Raw genomic sequence first — 24009 nt, forward strand, 5'->3', positions numbered from 1 at the left:
GTTTCCCTTAAAATTTGGTCACATTTAACACAGTCACATCACAAATTGCATAAAAACAATGAAAAAAGCGTTAACTAAACAGAAACTGAAGTAGCCTAGTTGAAAAAAAGAAAAACAATTTGATCATATCTAAACCTAGGCACACCTCAAAGTGCATGAAAAAACAAAACAAAATAGTGCCCAGTTACTAACTGATGCCAAGACAGCATAGGGTTTTTTTGTTTGTTTTGTTTTTATTAATTTGAAACAAATGCAAAAGGTTGTAAATGAAACACATCAACAAGGTATAATAAGCAAAAGGAAAAACCAAAAAGGCTAGAGTTCCCAGCCAAACTAAACAAAAGAGTCACTAAGCTATAGCCGATGACCCAGTGCTCTCCTCAGATTAAACTGTCCAATAAAAGAAACCAAACTTATTAGGAAAACCAGCAATATGAAAACAGGACTACTGGCAATCTCCAGACCAAACTAAAACAACAAACCCTACTAATAAGGACATGGGGAACAAAACCATACTAAAACCAAAGCAAAACACAGGGAGATGTGCTGCTGGTGCTGCCTCCCACTCCCGGTCATGCATCTGCTGTACAGTAGCAAGAAAGACCTTCCACTGTCTCCTTTCACCTGCTCTGCCAACAAGGTGATAGCTCTCACCTGAGCTCACATGAGCTGCACGTGTCGACACGCGCCGATGAGTTGACACATAAGGAGCTAATAAAAATAAATAAATAACTGATAGTATTAATCGGTCAAAGTTCTTGTTATCGGTTAACGGCTAATCATGTGCATCCCTAGACACAAGATGTCATTTCTCTCATGGTGTTTCACACTGACACAGAATGTTAAATGGTTTTTCATTACACTGATTCCTGAGATCTTGATATGTTTGTTTACCAAAGGACTCTATGGAGGTGCTGTTTTGGGTTTTTTTTTTTTTGTTAAACTGATTGCTAAACTGAACATTTGGTTTGATTTTAGCATGCTTGATTTTTAACCCCCTCCTAATATATTTGTTTTAGTTCCATGACAGGTGGCGTTTCTTGTTTTATTCAAATATTTATTTTAATTTTGTCAAAATGGAAATTATATTTTATTCAAGTGCATATTTTTGTTGTTGTTTTGAATAAAAAGGACATCTTTTGAATATTGCAGTATAATATATCACATGTGGCCTGACCGACTTCAATAAATGGAACTTCGAGCCATTGAAAAACATTTTTGTGGCCCTTGAAGATTTGTATTCGAGTACCCCTGCTCTATAATGTCTTTGAAGACCTTTATGCTCATTTGCCATGAGGTAAGAGAGATGGCCTGAAACAATGAAGTCGTAAACTTAGAGTGATATGATGAGAGTCTGTAGCGTTTTATAGCTGAGGACTGTTTATAGGCTTTTTGTAGGCATTTATTGTCTATAAAGTGCACCAACGAACCTGAAAACACCACAACATCCACACATGAGAGTTTCAATGACTGCACAAGGTTGATAACAGAGTTAGCCTACTTGGTAATTTTCTGATTTCATATTTTAGATGTTCTTCTGCATATGGGCGAGAGAATTATTGCAGTTTTATTGCAGCTGCATTGTAGTAACGTAAATTGAGGCCAAGGTTGGTCTCTTAAGTTCAGTGCAAAATACAGTCTAGTCTTTACTCTTTCAGTGCTGCTACAAACTTAACCTGGTATTTTAGATTTTCTCCATGTTCGAGACACAGAAACACAAACCTCTCCAACCCCTAAATGCACTTGCATATCTGGACGTTTATTGCTCGGTGGGAAGGTCACATTAAAAAAGGCAAACTATCTTGGCATTCACATACCAGCCCTTTGATTATTGATTATTATTACACTGCTCTATTGAATGCTGCTCTCTGATTGGTCCAGCGCTGCGTTCTGCGGTCTGTTATTTCTACATACATGTAGAAATGTATGTATAATAATGTATAATAATGTATAATAATGTATGTATAATAATGTATGTATAAATGTATGTATAAACCCCTTCATGTTGAATGAAACCCCTCCGCTTCGCGTCGGGGTTCCATACAACCTGTCGGGGTTTATTTCTCCATAACAACCTCCGAACTATACATTATCCCTTACTCATTGAACAGACTGTGTACAGTAATTGACTATTTCTCCTGTTGTGCATTTTACAACTAAAATGTAAAGCTTTGTTCAGTTTTTTTTTATGAACCATAACTTTTATTTTCAGATGTGGCAGCATTTCATTTCTCAAATGAGTGTGGTCCAGATTAACTGCTCATCTAACATCCACTAACATCCATTGATGTGCTCGCTAGTCATGTAATTCCACAGCAGATTTTTGTCTGTGTTGTTGTTGTGTTGGCAGAAAGCTGAAAACACCGTAACACGTGGACATGGTTGCAGTAATGCAGCTGATAACTTGTAGATCAGGGCTTGTACTGCAAATAAACAGTACATTTATTACACCTGAAACAATTTTCCATCATTGTTCATCTTATCAGCTGGATGTTATTGAATATTTGAGTGTTGTTTTTTGTTTCAGCTTTGGCTTATCAAGGTCACTCAGATCATCTGAGACTGATACCATATGTTTTATGACTTGATTGCCTACCAGTGTATGTTATTGTGGCATTGTGTTGTTGCTTTTAAAAAGCAGACTTTATCAACCTGGCTGACTTATTGAGGAAGCAAAGACAGAAAAACATTTTTATTACTTCTCTTTGTAAGTCTTGGTTTATCTCAGCCTGAGGGAGATCTTGAAGAGTTGGAGATAAATTCTGTGTTTTGCTGCCTCTCCACTCCATCGGCATCTAGGATGAAGTTGTTCAGTGTTTTCAATCTTTAATTTTACTTACATTGAGTCAGACTGAGCTGTTTGTGGGCAGTTTTAATCAGTGGTTTTAATCTTTGAAAGACAAAATGAGATGGAATGTAACTCATTAATTTTTAATCCCGGGGATGAACCAAACATCCAGATATGCAAGTGCAAGGATTCCTAGGATGCTCAAAATCACAGTCAATTGACAAAACAAGAGTAATAATGTTAGACCTACATTTGAAAACAGGCTGCATTATAACAACCAGCAAATTAATACCCACTACTAATACTGGGGGCGTGGCTCAGCTGCTGACCCTGTGCCTCTCTGTGTGTTGCGTGACTGTTTTATTCTTAAATGTGAGTTTAATGTATGTTTTACATCGTCACTTTTTGTTGTGCAATATGGAATTGCACAACATTTCAGTTTGTTCTTGTTTTTATGTCTTTTATGTGTATGATGTGGAGTGCTTTGATTGTCTTATGCTTTGTTGTATTGGAGAGGCCGAAGACAAATTTCCACTGCGGTGGACAATAAAGTCTTTCTATCTATCTTCTATCTATTAAAACTGAGTATATTTCTCTCTCAGTCAAACAGGTGGCCTTCCCTGCCTCTCTGCTGGCTTCAGGTGAAGGAACTATGGGACCATTTAACACACACACTCCTCTGACCTTCAAAAATGTTGTTACAAATATTGGAAATGCCTACCACCCAGAATCAGGTACTCGGGTGCGTAAATGTTATATTTATTTAGATTTTCGCTGTCTTTACTTTAACCTGGTTAACAGATCTTGCAACAAACTATTTCCCAATAATAATTCAATGGAAAAATGTACCACAGGTTTTTTCATTGCACCAGTGAGAGGAGTCTACCGCTTTGAGTTCTACATAGGTGCACATGGACATGATTCATATGCTTCAGCTGCTGTGCTGGTCAAGAACGGACAGCATATTTTTTTATTGCCCATGAGTATCAGACAGGCCAGTTTGGATCTTCTGGTAATGCTGCCACGCTGCTGTTAGAGGTGGGAGATGTTTTTGCAGCTGTGGCACCAATGCAGAATCTATGACAATGTAAAGTCACCATAGCACCTTCAGTGGTCATCTGCTTTTCACCATGTGAGCAGGAAACAGCCTGTTTTTATCAACTGTATGATAGTTATGCACACAACGCAGCAGTTGAGTCAGTGTACTTCCTGGAGCAGAGACTGACTTTTACTTTGTTGAGCAGAAACTTGAATGGTCATGCGTTGTGAATATTCTCTCTGCTCCACTGTGTAGCTGATCATTACAGTTTTTCAAAATTGTTAAAACATATTTTTTTGATTACTGTATGTACTAAATTATGAATATGTTGAATAAATACTAAGCCAAATGTTCAGATGTATAAAATAATGTATCATCATAATAACAAGTAACTGCTTACATTTGTGTGTAAAATATAGATATCTTTGCAGCACTTTGCCTGGATATTTCTTTTACATGTTGAACATTTTTATAATGAAATGTAAAAATATAATTTATAGTAGATAAAACTTTCCTTTGGGGAGAATTTTTTTTAACTGTTTGTATAAATCAGATAGTACATAAGATATGTAACATAAATAAATAAGTGAAATACATTTTACAAATATTTCTTGAGTTTTACTTCATTTGGTGCAAATCAACAACAAAATCTTCTCAACTTTAGCTAAACCTAACTTGATCCAGAGCTATTCATGTTGTATGAAGTCTAATTTGCCAATCCCTGAGTGTTGGAGCCTTTACTAGGTTATGGACTGATGTAATTCAATCCCTCCTTTATGTCCTGTGCCACTAGTCCGACAGTGGATGGAAAAAATCTTTTATGGAGGTGAGCTCTGTGAGCACTGATGCTCACTGGCCTGCAGTGTCTCAGGTTGTAGCCTGAGTCCACCACTGAAACAGCATGAGCTGGTTGGTGTTTATCTCTAAGGATGCTCTGTGCTTTTTTCGGCAACGCTGAGTGTAGATGGTGTCCATGGAGGGGAGGCCAGAGCCAATCACCCTCTCTGCAGCTTTAATGATGCGTTGCAGCGATTTCCGCTCCACCAGAGTGGTGTTGCAGTACCACACTATGATGGCGCTGGTGAGGATGCTTTACACAAGTCAGTTAAGAAATAATAGTACCAACTAGTTCTAAAAATATAGGTGAAAGTTAGCTTCTTTCCCATTTGTGGTGCTGGCGCCCCCTGGATGGACGGTGCCCTTAGCATTTGCCTACTGCCTACTGCCTATGCCACGGGCCTGCTCTGCCCGTGTTCCTGCTCCATGTGACTACCTGAGTTTTGTCAGTTAAGTCAATAAATACCTTTTGTTTCACCACACCTGCTTGTCTTGGTGTCTGCATTTGGGTCCAGCTCTCAACCTAACGTGACAAAGTCCTGGTTTATCTCGTCCTGGGGGAGGTCAATATATATGTCATATACATGTTCTAACTGTAAATTACTAATTTCCTAAGAAGTACGTTGCCTCTAATGATTAACGTCTGATAATGACTGATCAGGTTAAGACACTATTTAAGGCTGAGATTAGTGCAGAAACTCCAAAGCTGAACAAAGCATAGTCTGCTAGTCCGACAATGGAGGTGACAATTATTTTCCCGCTGCTGCTGATCTGCTCTCTCTCCACAGCAGAGCTTCAAACTGTCCAACTGTCCAACAATGAAATTATTTCACAGGGAGAGCAAACAGAATCCCAAGGAAGGAGACCAGCAAACACCTCGGATCCTCGACACGTTTGCCCAGGAGACATCCACGCTGTGCTGAGAGAGATGAGCGCCTTGTTGGCTGAACAGAAGGTGGAGATAAGGCACTTGCAGAGAGAGAATGAAGGTAAAGTGATAAGTCAAGCAGTAAAAGAATAAGACAAATAATGGGAACCAATGCCTTTTTTAAGGCCTAATGACACGCCACAGCAGCTCATACACAAAGGACATAAATGTTTGCCTGTACCATGTCTTTACATTCAGTCTTTTTTTTTTTCTTTTTTTTTTTATAGCACAAGCAGCTCAACTGAGAGAACTGGAGTTACAAAAGACTGGTATGGAAAAGCTGAAACAACAGTTTCAAGGTATATTTTTATGCAATGAAAAACATTTATGTCAAAATGTCATATTGAAAATGATAAAAGCACCATCAACTAAAATGTTCTAAATGCATTTATACCAGGCAGTGGTAAATGCAAACCTTCAGGAAAACTGTCATATTGTTGTTTAATTCTCCTTGCCACTGTTTCATTTTTTAAAATGTATTTTATTAACCTGATTTCAGCACAATCAGAAGAACTGACCCTCATTAAAGCCAGAACAAATGTGACAGAAAACCAGATGGAGGCTCTGAAGGGAGAGAGTAAAGGTTTGTACATTTGGAAACATGCTGCATTATAACAACTAGCAAATGAATACCCACTTACTGAAACTGAGTATAAATCCCTCTCAGCCAAACAGGTTGCCTTCTCTGCCTCTCTGCTGGCTTCAGGCTCAGGAACTGTGGGACCATTTAACACACACACTCCTCTGACCTTCAGATACGTTGTTGCAAATATTGGAAATGCCTACAACCCAAACTCAGGTATTCAAGTTCACAAATGTTATTTAGATTTTTGCCATCTTTACTTTAACCAGGTTGACAGATCTTGCAACAAACAATTTCCCACTAATAACTGGCAATATCTCCCACAGGTTTTTTCATTGCACCAGTGAGAGGAGTCTACCGCTTTGAGTTCTACATAGGTGCATGGGGACATCCTTCACATCCTTCAGGTGCTGTGCTGGTCAGGAACGGACAGCATATTTTTATTGCGTATGAGCATCAGACAGGACAGTATGGATCTTCTGCTAATGCTGCCACGCTGCTGTTAGAGGTGGGAGATGTCATGTTTTTGAAACTGTGGTCCAACACCAGAATTTTTGACAATGAAAATCACCATAGCACCTTCAGTGGTCATCTGCTTTTCCCCATGTGAGCAGGAAACACTCTGTTTTCATTCACTGTATTATAGCTGTAGTGTTGATATAAAATTTGCTTTACTTCCTGGAGCAGAGTAGTCATCTTACTGTGTGTGGTCCTTCACACTTTTACTGTACTTTATTTAGAAACTTGAATGGTCATGTGTTGTGAATATTCTCTCTGTCCCACTGTGTAGCAGTACATCAATATTTTCAGATGATTATGTATGTTGGATAAATACTAAGCCAAAATGTCAGATGTGCAAGAGAATGTATATCATCATACTTGCATACTTACTTACTAAGCATACTTTACATGCTTACATTTCTGTAAAATATATACAGTAGATATCTTTGCAACACTTTTCTGGATATTTCTTTAACATTAAGCATGAGTTTATATAATGAAATGTAAATAAAAAATATATAATAGGCCTATATAACAGATTGTAAAAATTTCCTTTGAGGAAAAAAGCAAGTGCATTTTCAATGTAAACTGTTTGTATAAATCAAATATACATAAGATATGTAAAACAAATAAATAAGTAAAATACATTTTAAAAATATTTCTTGAGTTTTTCTTCATTTGGTGCAAAACAACAACAAAATCTCCTCAACTTTAGCTAAACCTAACTTGATCCAGAGCTATTCATGTTGTATGAAGTCTAACCTGCCAACCCCTGAGTGTTGGAGCCTTTACTAGGTTATGGACTGATGTAATTCAATCCCTCCTTTATGTCCTGTGCCACTAGTCCGACAGTGGATGGAAAAAATCTTTTATGGAGGCGAGCCCTGAGAGCACTGATGCTCACTGGCCTGCTGTGTCTCAGGTTGTAGCCTGAGTCCACCACTGAAACAGCATGAGCTGGGTGGTGTTTGTCTCTGAGGATGCTCTGTGCTTTTTTCGGCAACGCTGAGTGTAGATGGTGGAGGGGAGGCCAGAGCCAATCACCCTCTCTGCAGCTTTAATGATGCGTTGCAACGATTTCTGACGATTTCCACTCCACCAGAGTGGTGTTGCAGTACCACACTGTGATGGCGCTGGTGAGGATGCTTTACACAAGTCCTCTGTAGACTTGGATGAGGGGCTGACATCCAAGTCCGGCATTTTTCAGCACCTTGGTGAAGTGCAGCATCTGCTGAGCTCTTTTCACTGTCGTTGCAGTGTTTTTATCCCAGCTGAGGCTCTTGGAGATGTGCAGGCCTATAGGAACATATAGCTGTCAGTCTGCTCCACCACAGTTCCTCTAATGGTAAGTGGCTGTAGAGGAGAGGGGGGGGGGGGTGGGGGGGGTTCGCCTCCTGAAATCCAGACTGAGTTCTTTGGTTTTGTCAGTGTTGAGCACAAGATCACTGTCCTCCCCTCAGATGGTGTTTCTATGAACCAGGTCCCTGTATGATGACTCATTCCTACTTTATGATTATGTTGTTGTCCTGGGTGGAAGTGCAGTCATATGTGTAAAGTGTGTAGAGTTTGGGGCTGAGGCAGTAGCCCTGCGGGTTTCCTGTGCTTCATTGGGCGGATTGTATTAAAGGCTGAGCTATAATCCAAAAACTGGTGCCGTGCACAGTAGGCCTATGTGTTGGGACTGTCCAAGTGTTGCAGGGTGAAGTGAAGAGCCAGAGCCACTGCATCATCCACTGATCTGGTTGAGCAGTAGGCAAACTGAATCGGGTCTGGAACCACAGAGTTAATATGTGTTGAAACCAGCTTCTGCAGACACTTCATGGCCTCTGGTGTTAGTGCCACGGGTCTGAAGTTGTTCATTATGGTTCTTGGATTAACAGAGGATTTGAAGATGCGAGGAACTGTTTCCTGTGAAAAGAGGCATGTTAATTAAAAATTTCTGTATATCTGTAGACCAGGGATTGTACCATAAATGCACTGTACATTTATTACGCCAACTCACCAGAAACTAATTCCCACCAGTGTTCACCTTATCTGCCAGATGTTATTAAATATTAGAGTGTTGTTTTTGGTTTGATTTGTCAAGGTCACTTAGGTCAGCTAAGACTGATATCATGTTTTATGACTTTATCAACCTGATTTATTGAGGAAGCAAAGTGAGAAAATTTGTTTTTAAAACTTCTCTTCCTTTAAGTCCTGGTTTGTCTCGGCCTGAGGGGCGTCAATACCTGAGTATGTCATACATGTTTGAACAGTTGGAGATGACAAGTTCTTTGTTTTTTTGTCTCTCCACTCCCTCAGCATCTATATAGGATCAAGTTGTTCAGTAACTGAGCTGTCTGAAGGCAGTTTTAATCAGCTGTTTTAACCTTTGAAAGAAAAAATGAGATGGAACTTTACTAATTCATTTGTAATCCCAGGAATGGACCAAATACAAAAGCAAACCAAACGTCCAGATATGCAAGTGCAAGGATTCCTAGGATGATCCAAATCACAGTAACACAAGACAAGTGACCTACCCACCTACCTACCTACCTACCTACCTACCTCTGACAATGCAGGAGAGATACCAGTGACACACAAATATGACATAATTTCTGGTAATGATTGATCAGGTTAAGACACTATTTAAGGCTGGGATTAGTGCAGAAACTCCAAAGCTGAACAAAGCATAGTCTGCTAGTCCGACAATGGAGGTGACAATTATTTTCCCGCTGCTGCTGATCTGCTCTCTCTCCACAGCAGAGCTTCAAACTGTCCAACTGTCCAACAATGAAAATCTTCCACAGGGAGAGCAAACAGAATCACAAGGAAGGAGACCAGCAAACACCTCGGACCCTCGACACGTTGGCCCAGGAGACATCCACGCTGTGCTGAGAGAGATGAGCGCCTTGTTGGCTGAACAGAAGGTGGAGATAAGGCACTTGCAGAGAGAGAATGAAGGTAAAGTGATAAGTCAAGCAGTGAAAGAATAAGACAAATAATGTAAGTGGGAACCAATGCCTTTTTTAAATAGGCCTAATGACACGCCACAGCAGCTCATACACAGAGGACATAAATGTTTGCCTGTACCAAGTCTTTACATTCAGTCTTTTGCAAAAGAGTTGCACAAGACTGGTATGGAAAAGCTGAAACAACAGTTTCAAGGTATACTTTATACAATGAAAAACATTTATGTCAAAATTACATATTGAAAATGATAAAAGCACCATCAACTAGAATTTATCTAAAAGCATTTATACTAGGCAGGCATTCTCAACGAAGCATGACATTTATTTCAACAATGCATGTTTTTAGTGGTAAATGCAAACCTTCAGGAAAACTGTCATATTGTTGTTTAATTCTCCTCGCCACTGTTAAATTTAATTTATTTATTTTATTAACCTGATTTCAGCACAATCAGAAGAACTGACCCTCATTAAAGCCAGAACAAGTGTGACAGAAAACCAGGTGGAGGCTCTGAAGGGAGAGAGTAAAGGTTTGTACATTTGGAAACAAGCTGCATTATAACAACTAGCAAATGAATACCCACTTACTGAAACTGATTATAAATCCCTCTCAGCCAAACAGGTGGCCTTCTCTGCCTCTCTGCTGGCTTCAGGTGAAGGATATGTGGGACCATTTAACACACACACTCCTCTGACCTTCAGATACGTTGTTACAAATATTGGAAATGCCTACAACCCAAACTCAGGTATTCAAGTTCACAAATATTATTTAGATTTTTGCCGTCTTTACTTCAACCTGGTTGAAAGATCTTGCAACAAACAATTTCCCACTAATATTAACCGGCAATATCTCCCACAGGTTTTTTCATCGCACCAGTGAGAGGAGTCTACCGCTTTGAGTTCTACATAGGTTCACGAGGACATTTTTCACATGCTTCAGCTGCTGTGCTGTTCAAGAACGGACAGCATATTTGTATTGCGTATGAGCATCAGATAGGACAGTTTGGTACTGCTGCTAATGCTGCCACGCTGCTGTTAGAGGTGGGAGATGTCGTGTTTTTGAAACTGTGGCACCACTCCAGAATGTTTGACAATGAAAATCGCCATAACACCTTCAGTGGTCATCTGCTTTTCACCATGTGAGCAGAAAACACTCTGTTTTCATTCACTGTATTATAGCTGTGCACACACTGCAGCAGTGTATCAGTTTATGTTGATATAAAATTTGCTTTACTTCCTGGAGCAGAGTAGTCATCTTACTGTGTGGTCCTTCACACTTGAATGGTCATGTGTTGTGAATATTCCCTCTGTTCCACTGTGTAGCAGTACATTAATATGTTCAGATGATTATGTACTAAATTATGAATATGTTGGATAAATACTAAGCCAAAATTTCAGATGTATAAGAGAATGTATCACCATAATCTTAACTGCTTGCATTTGTGTAAAATATGTACAGTAGATATCTTTGCAGCACTCTTCTGGATATTTCTTTAACATTTAGCATTTGTTTATATAATGAAATGTAAATATAAAAATATAATATATAACAGATTGTAAAATGTTCCTTTGAGGAAAAAAGCAAGTGCATTTTCAATGTAAATTGTATGTATAAATCAAATATACATAAAACAAATAAATAAGTAAAATACATTTTAAGAATATTTCTTGAGTTTTACTTCATTTGGTGCAAAAACAACAACAAAATCTTCTCAACTTTAGCTAAACCTATCTTGATCCAGAGCTATTCATGTTGTATGAAGTCTAACCTGCCAATCCCTGAGTGTCGGAGCCTTTACTAGGTTATGGACTGATGTAATTCAATCCCTCCTTTATGTCCTGTGCCACTAGTCCGACAGTGGATGGAAAAAATATTTTATGGAGGCGAGCTCTGAGAGCACTGATGCTCACTGGCCTGCAGTGTCTCAGGTTGTAGCCTGAGTCCACCATTGAAACAGAGCATGAGCTGGGTGGTGTTTATCTCTGAGGATGCTCTGTGCTTTTTTTTCGGGAACGCTGAGTGTAGATGGTGTCCATGGAGGGGAGGCCAGAGCCAATCACCCTCTCTGAAGCTTTAATGATGCGTTGCAGCGATTTCCGCTCCACCAGAGTGGTGTTGCAGTAAAACACTGTGATGGTGCTGGTGAGGATGCTTTACACAAGTCCTCTGTAGGTTTGGATGAGGGGCTGACATCCAAGTCCAGCATTTTCCAGCACCTTGGTGAAGTGCAGCCTCTGTTGAGCTCTTTTCACTGTCGTTGCAGTGTTTTTAGCCCAGCTGAGGCTCCAGGAGATTTGCAGGCGACATGAGTAATGTTGTAACATATTATTACTTTTTTTTTTTAATTAACGTGGGATTATTTTTTGTATTAAGAACAATAGTACCAACTAGTTTTAAAAATATAGTGAAAGTTACACTTTTTTTTTCTGTCCCATTTGTGGTGCTGGAGCCCCCTGGATGGATGGTGGCCTTAGCATTTGCCTACTGCCTATCTGCCTATGCCACGGGCCTGCTCTGCCCGTGTTCCTGCTCCATGTGACTACCTGAGTTGTGTCAGTTAAGTCAATAAATACCTTTTGTTTCACCACACCTGCTCGTCTTGCTGTCTGCATTTGGGTCCAGCTCTCAACCTAATGTGACAAAGTCCTGGTTTATGTCGGCCTGGGGGAGGTCAATACCTGAATATGTCATACATGTTATAACCTTATTTTTACAGTCTATGGTTTTAACTGAAAATTACTAATTTCCTTATTAGTAACGTTGCCTCTAATGATTAATGTCTGATAATGATTGATCAGGTTAAGACACTATTTAAGGCTGGGATTAGTACAGAAACTCCAAAGCTGAACAAAGCATAGTCTGCTAGTGCGACAATGGAGGTGACAATTATTTTCCCGCTGCTGATGATCTGCTCTCTCTCCACAGCAGAGCTTCAAACTGTCCAACTGTCGAACAATGAAAATATTTCACAGGGAGAGCAAACAGAATCACAAGGAAGGAGACCAGCAAACACCTCGGACCCTCGACACGTTTGCCCAGGAGACATCCACGCTGTGCTGAGAGAGATGAGCGCCTTGTTGGCTGAACAGAAGGTGGAGATAAGGCACTTGCAGAGAGAGAATGAAGGTAAAGTGATAAGTCAAGCAGTGAAAGAATAAGACAAATAATGTAAGTGGGAACCAATGCCTTTTTTAAGGCCTAATGACACGCCACAGCAGTTCATACACAAAGGACAGAAATATTTGCCTGTACCAAGTCTTTACATTCAGTCTTTTTTTTTTTTTATAGCACAAGCAGCTCAACTGGGAGAACTGGAGTTGCAAAAGACTGGTATGGAAAAGCTGAAACAACAGTTTCAAGGTATATTTTATGCAATGAAAAACATTGATGTCAAAATTACATATTGAAAATGATAAAAGCACCATCAACTAAAATGTATCTAAAAGCATTTATACCAGGCAGGCATTCTCAACTAAGCATGACATTTATTTCATCAATGCATGTTTTTAGTGGTAAATGCAAACTTTCAGGAAAACTGTCATATTGTTGTTTAATTCTCCTCGGAACGTTTTTTTTTTTTTTATCTATTTATTTTATTAACCTGATTTCAGCACAATCCGAAGAACTGACCCTCATTAAAGCCAGAACAAATGTGACAGAAAACCAGGTGGAGGCTCTGAAGGGAGAGAGTAAAGGTTTGTACATTTGGAAACAAGCTGCATTATAACAACTAGCAAATGATCCACTTACTGAAACTGATTATAAATCCCTCTCAGCCAAACAGGTGGCCTTCTCTGCCTCTCTGCTGGCTTCGGGTTCAGAAACTATGGGACCATTTAACGCACACACTCCTCTGAACTTCAGATACGTTGTTACAAATATTGGAAATGCCTACAACTCAAACTCAGGTATTCAAGTTCACAAATGTTATTTAGATTTTTGCCGTCTTTACTTTAACCTGGTTGATAGATATTACAACAAACAATTTGCCACTAATATTATCTGGCAATATCTCCCACAGGTTTTTTCATTGCACCAGTGAGAGGAGTCTACCACTTTGAGTTCTACATAGGTGCACATGGACATCCTTCACATGCTTCAGCTGCTGTGCTGGTCAAGAACGGACAGCATATTTTTATTGCGTATGAGCATCAGACAGGACAGTATGGATCTTCTGCTAATGCTGCCACGCTGCTGTTAGAGGTGGGAGATGTTGTGTTTTTGAAACTGTGGTCCAACACCAGAATTCATGACAGTGAAAATCACCATAGCACCTTCAGCGGTCATCTGCTTTTCACCATGTGAGCAGGAAACTGTTTTCATTCACTGTATTATACTGTAGCTGTGCACACACTGCAGCAGTGTGTCAGTGTATGTTGATATAAAATTTGCTTTACTACCTGGAGCAGAGTAGTCATCTATGTGGTCCTTCACACTGGCTTTTACTTTATTTAGCAGAATGGTCATGTGTTGTGAATATTCCCTCTGTTCCACTGTGTAGCAGTACATTTATATGTTCGGATGATTATGTACTAAATTATGAATATGTTGGATAAATACTAAGCCAAAATGTCAGATGTATAAGAGAATAATCTTAACTGCTTACATTTGTGTAAAATATATACAGTAGATATCTTTGCAGCACTTTTCTGGATATTTCTTTAACATTTATTCGTTTATATAATGAAATGTAAATATTAAAATATAATATATAACAGATTGTAAAATTTTCCTTTGAGGAAAAAAGCAAGTGCTTTTTCAATGTAAACTGTTTGTATAAATCAAATATACATAAGATATGTAATAAATAAATAAATAAATAAATAAATAAGTAAAATACATTTTAAAAATGTTTCTTGAGTTTTACTTCATTTGGTGCAAAAACAACAACAAAATCTCCTCAACTTTAGCTAAAGCTAACTTGATCCAGAGCTAGTCATGTTGTATGAAGTCTAACCTGCCAACCCCTGAGTGTTGGAGCCTTTACTAGGTTATGGACTGATGTAATTCAATCCCTCCTTTATGTCTTGTGCCACTAGTCCGACAGTGGATGGAAAAAATCTTTTATGGAGGTGAGCTCTGAGAGCACTGATGCTCACTGGCCTGCAGTGTCTCACGTTGTAGCCTGAGTCCACCACTGAAACAGAGCATGAGCTGGGTGGTGTTTATCTCTGAGGATGCTCTGTGCTTTTTTCGGCAACGCTGAGTGTAGATGGTGTCCATGGAGGGGAGGCCAGAGCCAATCACCCTCTCTGAAGCTTTAATGATGCGTTGCAGCGATTTCTGCTCCATCAGAGTGGTGTTGCAGTACCACACTATGATGGCGCTGGTGAAGATGCTTTACCAAGTCAGTTAAGAAATAACAGTACCAACTAGTTATAAAAAATATAGTGAAAGTTACACTTTTTTTTCTGTCCCATTTGTGGTGCTGGTGCCCCCTGGATGGACGGCGCCCTTAGCATTTGCCTACTGCCTACTGCCTATGCCACGGGCCTGCTCTGCCTGTGTTCCTGCTCCATGTGACTACCTGAGTTGTGTCAGTTAAGTCAATAAATACCTTTTGTTTCACCACACCTGCTCGTCTTGCTGTCTGCATTTGGGTCCAGCTCTCAACCTAACGTGACAAAGTCCTGGTTTATCTCGGCCTGGGGGAGGTTAATACCTGAATATGTCATACATGTTTTAACTGTAAATTACTAATTTCGTAAGAAGTACGTTGTCTCTAATGATTAACGTCTGATAATGATTGATCAGGTTAAGACACTATTTAAGGCTGGGATTAGTGCAGAAACTCCAAAGCTGAACAAAGCATAGACTGCTAGTCCGACAATGGAGGTGACAATTATTTTCCCGCTGCTGCTGATCTGCTCTCTCTCCACAGCAGAGCTTCAAACTGTCCAACTGTCCAACAATGAAATTATTCCACGGGGAGAGCAAACAGAATCACAAGGAAGGAGACCAGCAAACACCTCGGACCCTCGACACGTTTGCCCAGGAGACATCCACGCTGTGCTGAGAGAGATGAGCGCCTTGTTGGCTGAACAGAAGGTGGAGATAAGGCACTTGCAGAGAGAGAATGAAGGTAAAGTGATAAGTCAAGCAGTGAAAGAATAAGACAAATAATGTGAGAATCAATGCCTTTTTTAAGGCCTAATGACACACCACAGCAGCTCATACACAAAGGACAGAAATGTTTGCCTGTACCAAGTCTTCACATTCAGTCTTCTTTTTTCTTTTTCTTTTTATAGCACAAGCAGCTCAACTGAGAGAACTGGAGTTGCAAAAGACTGGTATGGAAAAGCTTGGTATACTTTATGCAATGAAAAACATTTATGTCAAAATGACATATTGAAAATTATAAAAGAACCATCAACTAAAATTTTCTAAATGCATTTATACCAGGCAGGCATTCTCAACTAAGCATGACATTTATTTCAACAATGCATGTTTTTAGTGGTAAATGCAAACCTTCAGGAAAACGGTTATTGTTTATTTCTCCTCGCCACTGTTTCATTTTATTTATTTATTTTATTAACCTGATTTCAGCACAATCAGAAGAACTGACCCTCATTAAAGCCAGAACAAATATGACAGAAAACAAGATGGAGGCTCTGAAGGGAGAGAGTAAAGGTTTGTACATTTGGAAACAAGCTGCATTATAACAACTAGCAAATGATCCACTTACTGAAACTGATTATAAATCCCTCTCAGCCAAACAGGTGGCCTTCTCTGCCTCTCTGCTGGCTTCAGGTTCAGGATATGTGGGACCATTTAACACACACACTCCTCTGACCTTCAGACACGTTGTTACAAATACTGGAAATGCCTACAACCCAAACTCAGGTATTCAAGTTCACAAATGTTATTTAGATTTTTGCCATCTTTACTTTAACCTGGTTGACAGATCTCACAACAAACAATTCCCCCCTAATATTAACTGGCAATATCTCCCACAGGTTTTTTCGTTGCACCAGTGAGAGGAGTCTACCGCTTTGAGTTCTACATAGGTGCAGGTGGACATCCTTCACATGCTTCAGGTGCTGTGCTGGTCAAGAACGGACAGCATATTTTTGTTGCCTGGGAGCATCAGACAGGACAGTATGGATCTTCTGCTAATGCTGCCACGCTGCTGTTAGAGGTGGGAGATGTCGTGTTTTTGAAGCTGTGGTCCAACACCAGAATTTTTGACAATGAAAATCACCATAGCACCTTCAGCGGTCATCTGCTTTTCACCATGTGAGCAGGAAACACTCTGTTTTCTTCACTGTATTATAGCTGTAGTGTTGATATAAAATTTGCTTTACTTCCTGGAGCAGAGTAGTCATCTTACTGTGTGGTCCTTCACACTTGAATGGTCATGTGTTGTGAATATTCCCTCTGTTCCACTGTGTAGCAGTACATTATCTTCGGATGATTATGTACTAAATTATGAATATGTTGGATGAATACTAAGCCAAAATTTCAGATGTATAAGACAATGTATCATCATAATCGTAACTGCTTACATTTGTGTAAAATATATCTTTGCAGCAATTTTCTGGATATTTCTTTAACATTTAGAATTAGTTTATATAATGAAATGTAAATGTAAAAATATAATATGTAACAGATTGTAAAATTTTTCTTTGAGGAAAAAAGCAAGTGCATTTTCAATATAACTGTTTGTATAAATCAAATATACATAAGATATGTAATAAATAAATAAATAAATAAATAAATAAGTAAAATACATTTAAAAAATATTTCTTGAGTTTTACTTCATTTGATGCAAAACAACAACAAAATCTCCTCAACTTTAGCTAAACCTAACTTGATCCAGAGCTAGTCATGTTGTATGAAGTCTAACCTGCCAACCCCTGAGTGTTGGAGCCTTTACTAGGTTATGGACTGATGTAATTCAATCCCTCCTTTATGTCTTGTGCCACTAGTCCGACAGTGGATGGAAAAAATCTTTTATGGAGGCGAGCTCTGAGAGCACTGATGCTCACTGGCCTGCAGTGTCTCACGTTGTAGCCTGAGTCCACCACTGAAACAGAGCATGACCTGGTTGGTGTTTTTGTCTCTGAGGATGCTCTGTGCTTTTTTCGGCAACGCTGAGTGTAGATGGTGTCCATGGAGGGGAGGCCAGAGCCAATCACCCTCTCTGCAGCTTTAATGATGCGTTGCAGCGGTTTCCGCTCCACCAGAGTGGTGTTGCAGTAAAACACTATGATGGCGCTTGTGAGGATGCTTTACACAAGTCCTCTGTGGGTTTGGATGAGGGGCTGACATCCAAGTCCGAAATTTTTCAGCACCTTGATGAAGCGCAGCCTCTGCTGAGCTCTTTTCACTGTTGTTGCAGTGTTTTTAGCCCAGCTGAGGCTCTTGCAGATGTGCAAGCCTATAGGAACGTATAGCTGTCAGTCTGCTCCACCACAGTTCCTCTAATGGTAAGTGGCTGTAGAGGGAAGGGGGGGTTCGCCTCCTGAAATCCAGACTGAGTTCTTTGGTTTTGTCAGTGTTGAGCACTAGATCATTGTCCTCCCCACAGATGGTGTTTCTATGAACCAGGTCCCTGTATGATGACTCATTCCTACTTTATGATTATGTTGTTGTCCTGGGTGGAAGTGCAGTCGTATGTGTAAAGTGTGTAAAGTTTGGGGCTGAGGCAGTAGCCCTGCGGGTTTCCTGTGCTTCATTGGGCGGATTGTATTAAAGGCTGAGCTGTAATCCAGAAACAGGTGCCTATACATATGTGTTGGGACTGTCCAAGTGTTGCAGGGTGAAGTGAACAGCCAGAGCCACTGCATCATCCACTGATCTGGTTGAGCAGTAGGCAAACTGAAGGGGGTCTGGAACCACAGAGTTAATATGTGTTGAAACCAGCTTCTCCAGACACTTCATGGCCACAGGTGTTAGTGCCACGGGTCTGAAGTTGTTCATTATGGTTCTTGGATTAACAGAGGATTTGAAGATGCGAGGAACTGTTTCCTGTGAAAAGAGGCATGCTAATTAAAGATGTCTGTATATCTGTAGACCGAGGCTTTTACCATAAATGCACTGTACATTTATTACGCCAGATCACCTGAAACTAATTCCCACCAGTGTTCACCTTATCTGCCAGATGTTATTAAATATTAGAGTGTTGTTTTTGGTTTGATTTGTCAAGGTCACTCAGGTCAGCTGAAACTGATATCATGTTTTATGACTTTATCAACCTGATTTATTGAGGAAGCAAAGTGAGAAAATTTGTTTTTAAAACTTCTCTTCCTTTAAGTCTTGGTTTATCTCGGCCTGAGGGGCGTCAATACCTGAGTATGTCATACATGTTTGAACAGTTGGAGATGACAAGTTCTTTGTTTTTTTGTCTCTCCACTCCCTCAGCATCTATATAGGATCAAGTTGTTCAGTAACTGAGCTGTCTGAAGGCAGTTTTAATCAGCTGTTTTAAGCTTTGAAAGAAAAAATGAGATGGAACTTTACTAATTAATTTGTAATTCCAGGAATGGACCAAATGCAAAAGCAAAGCAAACATCCAGATATGCAAGTGCAAGGATTCCTAGGATGATCCAAATCACAGTAACACAAGACAAGTGACAAAACAAAAGTAACAATATTCTACCTACCTACCTCTGACAGTGAAGGAGAGATGCAAGTGACACAAATATGACATATTTTCTGGTAATGATTGATCAGGTTAAGACACTATTTAAGGCTGGGATTAGTGCAGAAACTCCAAAGCTGAACAAAGCATAGACTGCTAGTCTGAGGATGGAGGTGATGATGATTTTCCCGCTGCTGCTGCTGATCTGCTCTCTCTCCACAGCAGAGCTTCAAACTGTCCAACTGTCCAACAACGAAATTATTTCACAGGGAGAGCAAACAGAATCCCAAGGAAGGAGACCAGCAAACACCTCGGACCCTCAACACGTTTGCCCAGGAGACATCCACGCTGTGCTGAGAGAGATGAGCGCCTTGTTGGCTGAACAGAAGGTGGAGATAAGGCACTTGCAGAGAGAGAATGAAGGTAAAGTGATAAGTCAAGCAGTGAAAGAATAAGACAAATAATGTGAGATAATAACAGTGGGAACCAATGCCTTAAAAAAAAAAAAAGTGACATGCCACAGCAGCTCATTAGCAAAGGACAGAAATATTCGCCTGTACTATGTATTAACGAAGTCTTTTGGATTTTTCTGCACAAGCAGCTCAACTGAGACAACTGGAGCTGCAAAATACTGGTCTGGGAAAGCTGAAGCAACAGGTTCAAGGTATATTTTAACCCTTGTGTTATGTTTGTTTCTCAGGAACAGCCATGACGTTTGTGGGTCAGTTTGACAGATATTTAGTGCAATGGTGTTCTTTACCTCTCCCAGATAATGGTTTAGTTAGAATAATCCACTTGTTTTTCATGAAAAATACAACAAATGCCTTTTTTTTTTAAATGACACGCCACACGTGTATGTCCTTTCATACACAAAGGACAGAAATGTTTTGCCTGTACTTTGTCTTAACATTGAGTCATTTGTTTGGTTTTTTGTTATTATTGTTGTTTTTTACAGCACAAGCAGCTCAACTAAGAGAGCTGGAGTTGCAAAACACTGGTCTGAAGCAACAGGTTCAAGGTATATTATGACAAACATTATGTCAAAATGACATATTGAAAATGATAAAAGCACCATAAGCTGAATGTACTGTATTTACCAGGAATTTCAATGAAGCATGTTATTTACTGTATTTCAACAATATCCATGTTTTAGCACCAAATGCAAACCTTCTGGAAAATGGTCATATTATTGTTTAACTCTCCTTTTTAATTAATCTGATTTCAGCACAATCAGAAGAACTGACCCTCATTAAAGCCAGAACAAATGTGACAGAAAACCAGGTGGAGGCTCTGAAGGGAGAGAGTAAAGGTTTGTACATTTGGAAATAAGCTGCATTATAACAACTAGCAAATGAATACCCAGCCGCTCAAAACGTAGTATATTTCTCTCTCAGCCAAACAGGTGGCCTTCTCTGCCTCTCTGCTGGCTTCAGGCTCAGGGACTATGGGACCATTTACTACAGATACTCATCTGACCTTCAGATATGTTGTTACCAATATTGGAAATGCCTACAACCCAGAATCAGGTACTCAAGTTCATAAATATTTATTTTGATTTAGTGTAACTGGTTGACAGATCTTGCAACAAACAATTTTTCCACTAATATTCATTGGCAAAATGTCCCACAGGATTTTTCCTCCCACCGGTGAGAGGAGTCTACCGCTTTGAGTTCTATGCAGGCGTACATGGACATCCTACATATGGTTCAGCTGTTGTGCTGGTCAAGAATGGACAACATATTTTTACTGCCTATGAGCATCAGACAGGACAGTTTGGTACTGCTGCTAATGCTGCCACGCTGCTGTTAGAGGTGGGAGATGTTGTGTTTTTGCGTCTGTCGGCCCCAAGCAGAATTTTTGACAACGACAGTCACCATAGCACCTTCAGTGGTCACTTGCTTTTCACCATGTGAGCAGGAAACAGTGTATGTTGTGTATGATATCAATATCCTTTGCTGATTCATAACAATGTACAACAAGGGGAGTCATGTGGTGCAGTTGGTAGAGCAGGTACTCCGTATGCCAAGGCTACAGTCCTCGCTGCAGTGGGCCCTGGTTCGAATCCTGCATCAGGCAGCCCTTTACTGCATGTCATACCCCCTCTCTCTGCATCTCCATTTCCTGTCTCTCTATACTATTCTATCCAATGAAGGCAAAAATGCCCAAAAATATACTTTCAAAAACAAAACAAATATACAAAAACAATAGGTTTTTTTGTTTTAAAAATGTTGTATCTCTTTTGGGGTTACATTCAAATACAAAATAATCAGCAGTGATATACTGTAAATTCTATCACCATCAGATTAAAAAAGTGTCATGCTCCTGTATATCTCTCTCTTTCTTCCTGGAGCAGAGCAGTAATCTTACTAAATATGATTTTTCATGTAAACTGTTTGTGTAAATCAAATATACACAAGATATGTAAAAACAAATAAATGATAAATATAAAATATATTTAATGAGTTTACTTAATTTGGTGAAAACAGAATCTCCTCAAACCTAATTTGCTCCAGGACTAGTCATGTTGTATTAAGTCTAACCTGCCAACTCCTGAGTGTTGGACTCTTTCCTACAGTTTAACTTTGAGTAATTTATTTATTTGGCTCCTTGGGAGCAGTGGTTCACACAGCTGCATACATACATGGCTAGTTGCTTCTTTGATGTATTTAAAATCATGTTCAGTCATCGCAATGTCATTTGACACAATGTTAAATGTAAGTTACAGATCAGCTACTTTAAAAATATTCCATCTGCTAAATAATAAATATAAGAATTCTAACCCACCTCCTAAATTGCACCTCTGAATCTAAATAAATCAATATGGAATATTTTTCAAAAATAAATTTTGAAAAACTAATGTTTTTGGTTAACAACTTTCTAGGGGGCTTGAAATAAAGGTCTTTTTGAGAAATTGATGGTTTTTATTTTTTAATTCCACAGGAAATTGTTGATAACTTGAAAGAAATGATTTTAATGGGCTGTCCGTTTCGCCCTTGATAAATCAACTCTCTTGTTTCGCTTCTATCTCTATCCTTTCTTTTCTTCTACTGATGTTTGCATGCTAATGAGCTAGCCACAGTCTGGCCAACCATGTTTGTGTCGGCCCTACATGAGGAAATATTTAATTTTACAATGTTTTATTTCCTATGTTGTAAAAAGCAACATTGCCTGCAGCAAAACCATGAACTGTAAACAAATAAAGATGGACGTAGCCTCTGTGACATTCAAGAAAACACTTGAGGTGTCACCTTTGTTGATTCTCTCACACTCTTAGTTCACAAATACACAGTGGACTTCTCATTTAAAAAGCACACAGGTTTTATTGCATATCAATTTCATGTATAAATTCTTCATAGCATTGGAAAGATTACATTTGGTATACATTGCTATTCTACAGAATTAACATCAGAGTCATATCTTTTCAATGAAATTTCTCTAAAGTACATCTTCAATAATCACAAGCATCAAAAGAACTGCAATTTCAGAATTGTTCAATATTATTCTACAATCCTTTATTGTTTTTCATTACGTCTTCTCCCACAAGTCTTTACTATGTATTTCAGAGCCACCTGCCCAAACATCTGTAAGGCAGTCAAGAACTTGAAGTCAAACCTACTAACCTAACCACATGTACAATAAGTGCATCTACGGATTTGTTTTTTTCTTTTCTTTTTTTTCTTTTTTTTTTTTTTTGATTTGATACACATTTCACAAATGGACATCATTATGACTGCTAAACACGTCATGCACAATATCTTTTTTTGTTTGTTTTCAATAAACATAACAGAGGCGATATACAACTCAGATTCAAACAAAACAAGCACCATCCATTTAAACCCATATTTTTCAATGATTTTTTTTCTTCAGACAAATGCACCATTGTTTATCATTCTTTAAAATACTATACAGTTAAAAAGAAACAATATGTATATTTTAACCTTCTCCTGTAACAGTGGGGGGAAAACAGCAACCATGTTCTATTATGCTGAAATATACTTCAGCGACCATCTGCCAGAATACTTTCTGAAGTTGGCAAAATGGAATACTTCAATGCCTTCAATTCCTTTGCTTTACACAGCGCGTACTTATTACAGTAGTCCATGACATGAATTACTACATATAGTCGACCTAAAAAACTTAGCGACCCAAGTCTTTACATTTTTATAACCACAAGTTGGATAACAATGCGTTAACCATGAATGAAATTTCATTCAGTAGAATTGTAAAAAAAAAAAAAAAGAAAAGAAAGAAAAGAAAAAAAGACTTTTGTCTTTAGAAAAATGAGATGATGCAGCAGTCCTAGCATCACACCACCACCTGCTGTCCTGAAGAAAAATTACAGTGCTTCCGTTTCAGAATTTTTTTTTATATCTCTCCATGTCAAGCACAAGTTGCTCATCGACTGAAAGTGAATCTGGTCAGAAAACTGATCTGTGTTGTAAGCTTTGGAGACCTAAGCCTGATCAATATATGGCTTAGACCCACATGGTTTAAGTGCTAGTTTGAAAAATACAGCATCAGGCCTAGTTCTCAAAGCCCTATAGTTCACAAGAAGGACCAAGGCAACGATGATCAACAATACTCAATCCCCCCGCCTCCTGCAGCTATCTACAGTTATCTACAGTAAATGACTCATGCCCTCCGTGACATAGCTACCTTGTGGACCACATGGAATGAGTTTTCAGTATGAACAGGGAATATAGCGTAATGTTAAACTCATAATCAAATGTTTCTGTTTTTCCTGTCCAGAATCAACTAGACTTTTCTTTATATATGTTGGCAGGACTGACCAGCAGAAATA

At 39.1% G+C, this 24009-nt stretch overlaps 2 protein-coding genes across 2 annotated transcripts; both read left to right on the forward strand.

The window, feature by feature from the left end:
* Nucleotides 1-9366: 9366 nt before the first annotated feature.
* Nucleotides 9367-12685, forward strand: LOC310988995 (uncharacterized protein; the record flags this gene model as incomplete). The annotated part of the gene is made up of 6 exons (XM_083975836.1): nt 9367-9372; nt 9466-9619; nt 10071-10154; nt 10239-10370; nt 10484-10665; nt 12551-12685. 6 exons carry the CDS (start codon nt 9367-9369, stop codon nt 12683-12685), a joined length of 693 nt encoding a protein of 230 aa, XP_083831962.1.
* A 2769-nt stretch (nt 12686-15454) lies between these two features.
* Nucleotides 15455-21121, forward strand: LOC310988996 (uncharacterized protein; the record flags this gene model as incomplete). Its single annotated transcript, XM_083975837.1, has 6 exons — nt 15455-15707; nt 15874-15915; nt 20164-20226; nt 20434-20517; nt 20603-20734; nt 20838-21121. The coding sequence occupies 6 exons, from the start codon at nt 15455-15457 to the stop codon at nt 21119-21121; spliced, it is 858 nt and encodes a 285-aa protein (XP_083831963.1).
* Between the last annotated feature and the right edge of the window lie 2888 nt (nt 21122-24009).

The sequence above is a fragment of the Trachurus trachurus genome (assembly GCF_905171665.1).
Source record: "Trachurus trachurus genome assembly, chromosome: 7".
NCBI lineage: Eukaryota > Metazoa > Chordata > Actinopteri > Carangiformes > Carangidae > Trachurus > Trachurus trachurus.